The sequence below is a fragment of the Hakea prostrata genome, chromosome 9 (assembly GCF_041222555.1).
Source record: "Hakea prostrata isolate BN-2017 chromosome 9, UWA_Hpros_2, whole genome shotgun sequence".
In the NCBI taxonomy this organism is placed as follows: Eukaryota; Viridiplantae; Streptophyta; class Magnoliopsida; order Proteales; family Proteaceae; genus Hakea; species Hakea prostrata.
Window position 1 is genome coordinate 6,110,962 of NC_142608.1, and position 13,063 is coordinate 6,124,024.

The 13,063-nt window shown below is 37.4% G+C and overlaps 1 protein-coding gene across 1 annotated transcript in view; it reads left to right on the plus strand.

Moving 5' to 3' along the window:
• LOC149004292 (AP-5 complex subunit zeta-1) overlaps positions 1–13,063 on the plus strand; it is a 35,138-nt gene that overhangs the window by 8,415 nt on the left and 13,660 nt on the right. Inside the window, exons 4-11 of the mRNA XM_089168110.1 lie at positions 1,942–2,038; positions 3,193–3,236; positions 3,958–4,046; positions 5,093–5,184; positions 5,282–5,428; positions 6,971–7,118; positions 7,262–7,338; positions 8,278–8,349. Of these exons, the coding sequence (XP_089024236.1) occupies positions 1,942–2,038; positions 3,193–3,236; positions 3,958–4,046; positions 5,093–5,184; positions 5,282–5,428; positions 6,971–7,118; positions 7,262–7,338; positions 8,278–8,349 (766 nt within the window). The remainder of the gene's footprint in view (positions 1–1,941; positions 2,039–3,192; positions 3,237–3,957; positions 4,047–5,092; positions 5,185–5,281; positions 5,429–6,970; positions 7,119–7,261; positions 7,339–8,277; positions 8,350–13,063) is intronic.

Genomic DNA, 13,063 nt, shown 5'->3' on the forward strand with positions numbered 1-13,063 from the left:
TAACATAAGGTCAAATAAAAAAAGAGACAGTATCAGAAAATACACGGGTTAGATGAATTCTTAGGGTTATAAATATATTTTAGGGGGAAAAAGAAGCCTCAACTTAAGAGCCTATCAGGGTATCACCCTTACCACCCAACACATGATGCAATCACGAAAACCACTGGTCTCATCAATTCACACCAAGTAGGGAAATTTTCTTTTTCCAACATAAAATCCCTAAAATCCATTTTTGTTTCGTTGATAAATTTTTACAATAACTATTATAAGTTATCTCCTTCACAAGATATCAAATTTGTCTATGAGACATTGTTAGGGACCTAGGGAGGATATTCTCCACTGCACCAAAACTAAAACTTCCATGAACAACATCATCAAATTTATGGATCCATCTGGAGATCCATAAGCCAAATGCAAGCAATGTGCCAACTTTTTTCTTACCCTTTTTCATTGGTAACAATAGTTACTTCCCCCCCCCCCCCGAATGCAGTGAAACCAGCCCGAACCCCCCTCACCTGGCCTAAAATTTCTAGTTGGAGAAGGTTTGAAAATTCATGCTCAAAGCAATGGCATAAACATATAGAAATCCACAATTAGATTAGGTGCCAAAACACAAGATACAAATGCGAGACAATGAATTAATTGGCCCACTTAACTGAACAACTAAAGACCTTAAAACCCGTCAGATTCTCAGATTGAACAGGGGGAATAAAGTACGAGTTTTACGATAATCGGTGAGCTCGAGAAAAACTTAGGATCTGCAGATGGAGAGGTAGCACCCTGTTAGATTTTGAAGAGGGATGGTGGTGGGAAATATTTAATGACATGCTTATCGGCCTCAGTGTCAACTCCCGACTCTTGAATCAACCGCCTTAGCCATGTTTGTTCACACACTTTATGAGGCATGGATCTAAATTTCATGCCTCAGCACTGGATCTAGGTACAATTGGTTAATTTTACTTTTCCATGTAACCAGATTACCAGTTACATAGGTACAATAACCAGATGTAGATTGTCCCTTAGAAACTCAACCAGCCCAAACGGCACTGGTGTTGCCCTCTATTTCTCAAATGATTGTACCTGGCTTTGGTTTTATCTTGTTTGTTTTAGGTGGTCAGACTGAAATTTCCAAATGTGGTATTTTTTTCTGCCTAGTTTCAAAGGGGCTTTTAGGCCAAATTAAGGCCTGAAATTTCATGGAAACCCAATTTAAGGCTATACAAAGACATTTAAATGATCATATTTCAATAGTTATGCAAATTAGTGAATTCACACCCTTGATTAGCAGTATATGGTCGAATACTAATGCATAATTACACATTTACACATTGTTTAAGCACAAGTGGACATAAATAATAAAAATAGAAACAAGAATGATGTAAATCATTCAAACATATTGTCAAAGATTCATAATAATTGAGTACATGATTTTCAAGGACACCATCACATCAATACCTTCCTAAAGTCCTAATATGCTTGTCTAGTAATTAGTGAGTAGCATAATTAATATTATGCCATCCATGATCAATCCATTAAGTCCAATGGAGCCACTTGCATTGTCTTTCAAGTGTGGAGCATATGGATGCTTATAGTTATAGACATGAGAAGAAATGAGTATGTTCCTCTATAGTTGACATACATTGCATCAATAAAAAGCTGAAGGTAACCTACTGGTTCACTATGATACAAGTCATATCGTGTTGTTCCTGCATCTATGGCTGGTGGTTTGGGTAGGAGAAGACGTTAACCACAAAAAAATGAATGCTCGTCCTGATTTGAGTGATATCCATATCCTCTCCCATCTTTTTGCTAGAATTAGAAATCTTTATTTGTTTGGGTGCTTTTTCTCACCTAGTTGATGGTTATGAGATTAAATGTTTATTTATGGAAGTGATTTGGTTGCGTGTTCCTTAGCAATTCTGACCTATTTCTGTATTGCAGTGAGTTTGCAGATCCTATCATCGCGGAGGCAACCCTCAATTTTCTTAGTGTGAACAAGAAGAAACTACTAACTTCCTTTCCTACCTTACTCCCTCAGGTATTCTAAACTTGAAAACGGGCATGTTGTATATAATATAGGAATATTTATATCAGTACAGGGATATTGTCTAGATTATGTCAAACATGGGTATTAGGGAAACTTAAATGTTGGTGAAGTATTAATATGGTATGCTGCTTGTATTGAGGAATTTTATGTCAAGAAGCTGAACTAGTTTGCTATTCCGTGTAATGCTTCTTTCCATGAAAAAGCAAATGGAAATTTTAGCTGTAGTAGAAACTCTTTGCAACTGTTTGGCATTTGAATGGAGCATTTGGTTTCACCAATTTTCATTTCTAGAAATGACTCTCGTCAGCTATGAACTCATTCACATCAACAACGTCCTCCTGAGCTACAAGCCTGTAACAAGTCAGGCCTTCTAGGTAAAAAAATAGCTAAATGTTTAGTTAACAGAGAGGAAGATAGTCAAGGACTGTTTTGTCGGCTATTGTAAATCCAAACTTGATTTTTATTATTTTTGTTAATTGAAAGATTAGGTAGCTAGTTTTGTAAAGGGGAACCTAATAGTGGTTAATTATGTATTCTCTTTGATTTTCAACACATTGGAAATAGTTATGCCTCTTGATAGAGAGAAAAAAATCATATTCTGCACATCTCTCGTCCATTTATCAATCCAACTTTCACTTTTGTTAAGTGTTAAAACACTATCCATTTCTCAACTACTTTTCCAGTTTACATATATCATTAACAGCTCTGAGGAAAACTATTCTTCCAAAAAAGAAAAAGAAAAAAGAAAACAGTTCTGAGGAAAACTAACTTGGCTATTGGGCATTACTTATCAGGGATACTATTTTCTAGGAAATTAGTGGTGAATTGCAGTTGCTGATGAATGTAGCATATCTCTGTCTTGGTTCATTTTCTGCAAGAATGATAGTGATAGACTGATAGGTCAAGAGTTACTGTTTTTCTAATTTCTGGATGGGATATTAATGTAGATGTTGTCGACTTGTCGTTAAATAATTTCTTAGTATTGTTTTTCTAATTTCTGGATGGGATATAAGATATGTTGTCGTTAAATAATTTCTTAGTATAGTTCCTTTTCAGAATAATTCCCAACTTATTTGCAACTCATCTTTTGAATAACCTTTAGAGATGCATTTGTAACTTCCTGATTGCAGTCAATACTTTTGCAGTTCTTTCCTTTGTTACTAAAGCTTATTGCTTGGAACGGAGAGAAGTAAGTGGTTTCCCTCTTCTTCTGAATATAAGAATCCATCCTTTCTATGTACTACTTGTGGCTGTGAATACTTCCTCCTGTAGTCAAAACAATTTATTATAATGATATGCTTGCCATAGATCCTCTGACATTTGGAGGCATTGGTTAGTGTCAAATGTTATATTTCCTCTAGTATAGACAAAAATAAGTATAGATAGTGGGTATTTCTTTTAATTATCATTAGTTACTTGGATGCATAAGAAACTGTGATTATTGCCAGCAAATTTGAATACTTTGTGTGGTTCGGCCACCTTACCCTTCTGTCTGAAACTAATTGTATCAATCGTCACAATTTATGTCTTGTCAAACTTCAGCTGATCGTAGTCTTTTAGTTGTTCCTTAAAATTTATACTGATATAAGACAATGAAGTGCAACCCTGGTGGAGGTTGTCTGTGTTCTGTGGGGCCAAATTCATCTTTCCAGCAATTAAAATTACTTCATCTTTCAATGTCTGTTGCGAGCAGATATGGTTTACCTCCCAATAATTACTTCTGAAGGAAACTGATATCTTGTCTTCATATTTTCTAATGATTGGATGATTTCATTGACCTTGAATTTTCACCCATTCTGATTTTTGCTCTGAGACAAAACTTGATGTACTTCAGAATTTTTTATTTGACAAACCACCTGATAAAAGTTTTCAATTATAGGAACTAATCCTGTTGCATATTTTCCAATCAGATTACTAGAATCATTTCTGAAAGTTTTTCCTGGAATGGTGTCTCCTGGGTCATTTCTTCCACTGTTTCCGTCACTGGTGGACCTTCCAAGTGAGTTATTTATTTCCTCTCTCAGTTGAACAATATCTATTCCATCTTCCTGATCTCACAGTTCGCCTGTTTGCCCCTTTTTAGATGTTAGCTGTCCATCTACATATTTAATGTAATATTGTTTATTCTACACATTGTTTGAGTGGTCTGAGATATAATTGGCTAGTAAACCAAGTAAATTATGCAAATGGGTGAAGGCACATAATGCTGAATACATTTAGGGAATAGCGAAAGGCTTAACGTTTCGACTACAAACTACGAACTACGAAGTATAGTGAAGTGGGAACAACCCATATTATGTAGACTCAACCCAAGCACAGGGAACTGTACATAACTCATAGACACCCTATTACCTTAGTCTTCCATGTCCCCACTTCCAACAGTACAATTCAATGAGTTTGTAACTGCTTATTACTAAGAACTAACGTGATAAATCAAGTTGACTTAATTGATCTCTTCATGGTGTGGCAACCCCTGATAGTGTATCCCAGTAGTATTGACTGATGAGTAGCAAAAATATATAAATAAAAACCAAGACCAAGGTTTAATTAACCCTTCTTGATAGAGTCTATTTCAAAATTTCAAAGCCTGGGCCAAGATTGTGTATTTTGTGAGGCACCTTGCACCATTTTGGCCAGCTGGTGAAAGGCAACGAAATCTCAATGGAATTCCAGTCTAGTTTTTTAAGTTAATGACAGTTTGAGATTATTGATCTTTTTCGAAAAGGGAGGCTGTGTGAGTTCTTTATTTCAAGACTAGTGTGGATCCAACCAGCTGCACCACTTTCTTCTCTTTTTCTTTTATTTTCTCATTTCAAACTAAAAATTAAGACTATATATCATCCCAACCTCCTTGAGTTTTTCAAGATCTCAGCGAGATTTAAAACCATGGTCCCACATTGTTGCCTGGTTCTTTAATTTTTTTGTGCATCATTCTTTTTAATTTGGGTTCTCCATTTTTTACATGTTTTCTGATCTTTTGCACTTTGTTTTACTATGTTAAAGTAGCAGCTTTATTTTGAACCATTTTCCAACTTGCATGAGCAGTACTGGTGGTGGCATTGCAAAAGGTGGAACGGAGCTCAGGGCCACTAATTGGTAGCAGCATAGCTTCGATCCAGAAGAGTACGGCTCCTGAGGTTATCTTTGGAACTTTTGAAACTTAAGTTAATGCAATTAAGAATTTAGTCATTTGATATTTTTATTGTGGATGTGCTTTCTTCTTATTTGCTACAGATGCTTCTTGCACTCATGGATGAAGCTTACACTGGCTCAACCATCGAAGATGGAGGGGGTGACTCTGAGTCTGAAGATAGAAATACTATAGCTGGTGCTGATTCTTTATTTCTAGACCTTCTCAAGGATGAGAATGATGGCCTTGCTGTATGTGTCTGTCTTTTTGCTAGACTACCTAGTACTGATCCTGATGCATCATCTATAAACTTAATTCTTTACACTTCTAAGTTAGAATATTGGTTCAGGTTCTCTTAGAAAACCAAATGGTTTTTTGGCAGGAGAAACCATTTTCTTGAAGAATATCTGTAACTTCTGGGAATTTACTTTAAACCTCTGCAATGCAACTTGCTTATTTGACAGTTGTTTGGGTATGAAGTCAATCCTTTTGGCACTAAGTATAGTTCTCCCCCCCCCCCCCCCCCAAAAAAAAAAAAAAAAAATCCCAAAGAGTGAAACACACACACACACACACATTCCAAGGGTTTCCACTCAATCAGTAAAATGGTGAAGTTTCTTTTCTTGTATGTTCTCCCCATTGAAATTTTTGCCTCTTGGTTCTGTTTTTTTGTTGGTTTGTGTGAACCAAAGTAACCATTTTCTCCTAGTTATATATACATTCCATGATCCTTTGCCCTAATTTCATCTGCATTTTGGCAATTGCCAACCATGGTTCAAGTTTTGACCAAGATGGGCCAAAACCTTGTACCAATAAACTGTGATGAAACTATGGGTTATTCTTAAAAGTTTCAGGTTTCAAGAAGTTTCTTCAATATCTCGATTCTTGAAAATCTCAGTTGTTTCAATCTGTATTTTGAAAATTTCAGTTGTTTCAACCAATAAATGGCAAGTTCTGATCAACTCCAACCAACCCAATTTCAACAGTTATGACGACTTTTCATAGCTTCACCAGTCTCAATGGTTTGGACGAGTTGTAACCAGCCTATCACATGTTGAGTTTAACCCATAGATTGCCCGGTTCAATCCATCTCAGCCATATCTTAGTTTCTGGCCGGCAGAAACCAGCCTTGAAACTTAGATATTGATCTTGATTGCAGCGACTGTAAAGGTGATGATGCCTTGTTAGCTTCCATCCTAGAATGGTCTAAGCTTCCATCAATCGTCAATTTTGGCAATGGAACCGCCGACTTTTAGCTAAAAGGCAGCAGCAGTATGAGGCATGGAATAGAAGAGACTGATTTCATTTGATTGAGCTTGAAATCTGGTTAAGAGAATGCAAATGCAATCTCTGATATTAGGAAGTTGGAATTTTGACTCGACCCTTCATCTAGGGATGGGGTCAATATGCTACTTGTGCTCTTTTCTTTCTTTCTTCTTCTTCTTCTCTTTTCTTTCTTTCTTTTTTTTTTTTTTTTTTTTAATAATATTTTTTTCAATAGTGTTTAGGATGAACCTGTTAAACCATTGCAGTCAAATAAAATTGTCCCATTTCCTGTTTCTTAAATCATTTGTGAATTTTATTAGTTATTTATATCCAGTCATTTATTTCCAGTCAATGAGGTATGGAACTGCTAAGATTAATTGAGTTGTGGTTGTTGGGTGTGACTAATGATGTAGACTAGGTATATTACTGATAAAAAATAATAATAATAATAATTATTTATAGTTGTATATTTCTTCTTTAATTATAAGGCTGAAATGTGTAATTGATAATCTAATGTTGTACTTCAGGAGCGCCACTGGACTTCCTCAGGAATGGACGCAGTATTACAAGCTGCAATTAATACCCCACAGTCAGAGAGACTTAAACAAGCACTCAATATTACACCTCGACTTCTTGACATGTATTTTGCTATCGCACTACGTGATGTGAACAATTGTACGTTGTTTCCTTGCAATGTTCTTTTGTTTTTGGAGACTTCTGCTTTCTTGTCAACAATTTTTTTATCCTTGCAGAAAATATTTTTCTGTTCAGTGTCCACAGATTTGATTAAGGTCTAAAATATATTTGATGACTTGCAGCACTTCTTTGTGCATTAATTCCGCTACTTATGTCAAGAATTTCCACTGTATTCCCAGACAAGGTTTTCTCATATGAGGTGCGAAGATATTCTCTATGAGGTCCAAATCTGATCATTTGTTTTATCATTTTCTCTGCTCTTATTCTCTTAATATTGTTATTCTTTTTCTGATGGATAGAAGAAGTGCTGGAACATAGTTGGTTTAACTTAAGTGGTTCTCAGCAGTCATTGGTCTACTTGAAATTAAAAAAAAAGCCTTTGATATCAACTGGTCAGAAAGCTAGGTCATGCTTATATGAAAAAGGCTATGAGCCTTGGATTATGTAATCGATATTTCAGGCCTTTTAGTGATTCTGGTAAAAGGTTTTGGTAAATGAAGTAAATGCCTGAAACTATCTCTGTGCATATACATGCATACACATACACATAGGCTCCTTAGAGCATAAGTTGGGAGAACAGGATTACATTGTCTCCTTAAAAGATGTTCATGACTTAAATGTAGCCTTAAAGCTCACAGCTCAAACCAACAGAAACACCACCCAAAATGGATCCCCAGATCCAGTTTGATGTCAACAAATCTTGGCCAAATGCCAAATTTAATGAAGTTAACCAAAGAAACTTATCAGTGGTGTGTATGTCTAGTCTTACACTCTTGAAACAAATGGAAATTTACAAGACACATGTCCATATTTGTTTCTTGTTATGAATATAAATTCTCCGTTTTAATGCCTAGTATGGAATCCATCAGGGGTTTTCTCTGTGCTTGTAGGCTGAATATTGACTCAAATAGTCTGTGTAATGGAACTATTGTTGTTCCAGTCTGCAGATTCTGCAATTTGTTTGCTTACCAGGGGAACTCGTTACCTTAATCCTTAACCTGTTATAAAATCCACGCAACATGGCATTTGAATTGTTATTCTCTCTAGATGATTGGAGGTCTCCTATTAACTTCTGATTAACATATGAGGCTTTTATACCTGTGAAATGGAACTTCTGAAATTTAGTGCATGTTTACAGGTCCAGAAGAGGCTGTTAGGATTCATGCTATCTTCATTTCAACGATCTCCGGATTTCATTGCACTGTTGAAGGTATTTTCTTTGTTCAGCTCATAGTTGTCAAGGCGCTGAGGCGTCTTAGGGGGCGAAGAAAACCAAGGTGACACCAAACAAGGCACCACCTGGATGCCTAGAGCCACCAGAGGACTTGGATGCCTAGGCATCGCCTTGACAGCTGTGGTTCAGCATTCATCTTGACCAGAGCTGTCTTTGTATGACTTGTGTTTATATTGATCTGACTAATTTCTAGATTTCTTGGTATTTGGTTTTATTTAAAGTAACCACTTTTATTATAAATTAGAATAAAGTAAGAATAAAAAATAGTTGGAGACCTATAACCGCTAGTTGTTTGTGTGCAAGTTCCTAAGGATCGTGTGTCTATCAGTGATCCAAGTTTAAGGGTTAAAAAAAATTATTTCATTTTATTATTATAAAACTCTGCTAATTCTTCTCAATACTGCAAACAACCAACCTCAAGTAGCTTTAACTGGAAACCCTTGAAACAACAACCTTATAGCATCATCAGCAAACACAAACCGAAAGCTTTTATGTTAGAGAGTTAAAACTTCTCCACATTTGCATTTGATGAATGAATGGTGCTTCTTTTTGCAAGTTGGAGCCTGAGGACCTTGAGCGAGAGTGCTAATGGTTTTCCATTGTCACAGAAATCTACACATTTTACTGTATATGATAAGAAGAAGAAGAAATCCACCACATCTAGGGGGAGTCACAATACTCTCTCATTTGCTTCCAGTATAGCATTGCCTTTTGCTGTTGTTAAGCTGTGGAACCAGATAGTTGGATCACTCTGACCTTGAAGCTTCAGCTCGAGAGGCTTCGAGTAGCATGGTTGTTGATCCTGAGAAGCAACCTCAGAAGGAAACCTGCCAATGGCTGAGAGGAACCATTGAACCCTGTTGAAGCTAAGAGACAGCGAGGCATGTAAAGTGCAACTGGAGATTGACAAAACTTCCCTTCTTGGTGATGCCATTTCCTATGTTGGGGGGCTCAAAATGGAGCTAATAACAATTGAATCTGACAATTTGCGTAGAGTTGATGCCCTGAAGGAGGAGCTAGCTTAGAAAGAATCGAAGTCATCTGAGCTATTTAGTACTGTTAAATTTTTATTATTTGGTACGACTGCATGGCTCCGGATGTAAGGACTTGAAGGAGTTGTTGACCAAAACCAAAAGTAGTTGTTGACGGGGTATTTTGGGCTAGTACTAACGCAGGTCCTCGAGAAGGATTCTCCTCTCTTTCTTTTCTTTCTATTTCCTAGTTCTAGTTAGAATCAGTCCTAGGATTCCTAGTGTGAGCTAGCACAAGTCCTCAAGAGGGATTCTCCCCTCTTTCTTTTCTTTCTATTTCCTTGTTCTAGTTGGAACCGGTCCTAGGATTCTTAGTGCGTGTTATTCCCTTTCCTTCTGATTGTAAACTATAAATGCCCCATTAAAGGCTGTGAATAAAAGCAGAATTCTTTCAGAATCAAATTCCTCAGCTTACAGCATGGTATCAGAGCCTTAGGCTTGATAGTTGATCCCTTCTTCTAGTAACCTATGTTGAGTAATAAGCAGTGAACCATTCTTCGCAAGCTCCTTCAATTTTCACAGCTGGTTGGTTTTCCTCATCAGGCCACTGGAACTTCTCAAATCTGCATGAGTATTGGAGCTGTTTAGAGCCTCTATTGCATAAACTAACCACGTAAGTTGCAGTTTCTTTTTTGATCTGCAAAACCCTAGCCCCAGCTCCTTTTTGCTTCAGTTTTGAGGGCAGCACTAAGGGAGTTGATGGACCAGATTGCTGCCCTTCCTCTCCCCCTCTTCTTGACTTAACTACATGAAGTTTTTTTTCCCCAACCTGTCCCAAAATTGAGCTCCTCAATACCTGAAGATTCTACTCTTTTTGAGGCATTTTCTGGTTTTACCCCTTTGGAGTCATAACCTTGCAGCAGATCTGAAACCTTTTTTTCTGCTGCATACCCAGCTGTAGTAGACCTTTTACAAACTGTTTTGTAGGGCTGTATTTTGATCTATATAGTCTATGTAACAGTTCAGATTTTTTTCAACCCCTTAAGATTGTATTTTTGCCCTAATTCTTACCCATATACCTGATGTGAACAAAGATCCACCCCCAGGCCAAAACCTGGAGTAGGTCCCCAGGCCACTCCAAAGTGGAGCACCTAGGGCTGCCCAAACCCCAAAAGGGGGGGGGGGTATTTTGGTCAATTTCAGTCCGGATTATTTCCAGAATTTAATTTTAGAAGTTTAGTCTTAAGTTTCAGAGTCCAATTTTGTTAAAAGGTCTTTGTTTGAGTTCTTAGTTGAGTTCTTGAGTCCTTAGGAGTCTCTCTTTAATGTAGGACTCTTATAGGTAGTCAAGTCTTTTACTTCAAGAAGAGTTCCTTTTCTTTATGTGATTGTGATATAGTTGTTTGAGTCTAGTGTCTTAACGAGTCTATTTTCAGGAAGACTCCATTAGTTGTTTTTAAGTCTTTTAATTGTCTGGCTGAGATTAAATGTGAGGGAGATCCTAAATTATAAAGGATTCCCAAGTAGATCATAAGTCTGTCAGTGTAGGCTATAAGTAGCCTAGTCCTATCATTGTAATCTTTAAGTCTGGATAAATAAAATTATTGAGGACTTGCAGCCAAGAAGGTGCAGTAGGGTTCTTTTGAGAGGGACCTTGTAGTTGTCAAGCTCTCCTTCCTCAGCCAATTCTGTCTTGTGATTCCAGCAAGAAGTCCAACAACCGTTCTCCTCCAAATTCTGCAAACAAACAAGTACCAGCAACCCCTCAGCCCCTTCCCCTTCATCCCTAGCCATTGCAGCCCCTCCCCACCCCCTTTTCTCTCTTGTGCAGCTGGGAAACCCCTCCCCCATTGCATTGCAGCCCCCTTTTTCTGTTGTCCCCACCCGACAGCACCCTAGATCCCCTCCCCTACACACTGTGACACATCCTAGCCCCTCCCCCACCCCTCCTCTACCTTTTGGCTCCCCCTTTCCTCTCTTCTCTCTATCAGCCCTCCTCCACCCCTCTTTCTGACTTACGGCAGTTCAGGAAACAGAAAAGAAAGAAGAAAAAAGGAAAGGGAAAGAAAAGAGAAGAAAAGAAAAGGATAAGCATTCAAGAAAGGTTGCCCAAGATCCATCCAAGAAACCACCAATTTTGATCCAACCCTTTTCCATATCCCTAAAATCTTCCCCAGATTGTACCAAAAACAAACTGAGTTATCACTTTCCTTTTCCTATCCTCCCTAGGGTGAATTTTGTCTTTCAAAAATCATCTTATGGGAATCTGGTGAAACCCTAACTTTTCCCTATCAACACAGAGGATCCCAACTTTAGCTGCTTGTCCTTCCCGATAAACCATAACTATCCCAATGCCAACCCATATCAATCCAAACTTGTCTTTAGGATCTTCCCATAAATTCTTAGGTGGCATTTGGTTCCGCAATTCTGTGGAATTGGGTTCAGAATCATGTTTCTAGGGAATCATGAGTCTGTGGAATTAGGTTCTGTAAAATCATATTCTTAAAAAAATCGTGTTTGATTACCCTGATTCTGGCAAGTGAATCTGTCAGAATCAGCATTTGGTTACCCTGATTCTAAAAGTGAATCTGTCAGAATCAACGTTTGGTTACCTTGATTCTAAAAGTGAATCTATCTGAAAACCTATTTGGTTACCCTGATTCTGGAAAGTGAATCGCTTTGTTATTTTATTTGATTAACCAAAGAGCATAACAATAATTTACAAAATTCAATACATCAACCATGAAATTATTGAGACACATTTATTGGTCAAGATTAAATATCACTAATTAAACATGATCCCATTAGAACCCAGTTATAGGTTCCAACCTCCAACTCAGTACAATTGTTAACGAGTTCATCCTAAGCTTTTTGAACCCATGGTTGGTAGTAAGTTTTGGTGAAAGTGATGTTCCAGGGTTTAAGGTATTTGATCCTCTGGCATTAAAATGGTTTTTTTCTTGGGTTTTAATTATCAATAACTTATTAAATAATCTATAATAATTCTTATTCTGGGTAAGCTTCTTGAAGGGCTTCCAGAGCTTTTCACAGGAAGAGAAGGGAAATCAACCACATCACTCAATATGGGACAATCACATGTGTAAGAAGCTCACACACCCATAAAGACGTTAGCTTTATCTGGGCAGTAAACAATCTATGCCAAATATTTGAATGTTCAATAATTTCAAGTTTTCAATTTAAAATTGAACATGATTCAGAGAGTGAAGGTATCCATCTATCCAAGAGTGCTATCTTTGTGAACCAATGCAGTTCTCTTTAAAATCATTGAAGAAGCAATATTTGGAAGTACCTTACAATTTGTCAACCTAATCCACAAACTTTTAGCAACTAATTCAATCCTGCAATTTGGTAGAAGTCTAACCACAAGAAGAAGTAGAACCAGCGCCGAACAAGAAGAAGATGCAGGACCAGGTTGATGCAAGACAGAGGCAGTTGTTGATTCACGTGGATTTTTAGAATGTAAAACCGAGATGTTGCAGAAGAAGAAGCTCGACACTGAACTTGCGATTCACCTCAACGATGGAGCTTAAGGATGAGGTTCCGTGACAAATGTTGATTTTGAAGAACAAGAAGCTCAACTTGCAACTTGCGATCCGGCAGCAAGAGCTCAACAATGGAGCTGAACCAAAAGTTCACCAAAACAGAGGCAACGTTTTGTAGAAATGGGAAGAAGAAGATAACACTGAAGAATGGAAGTC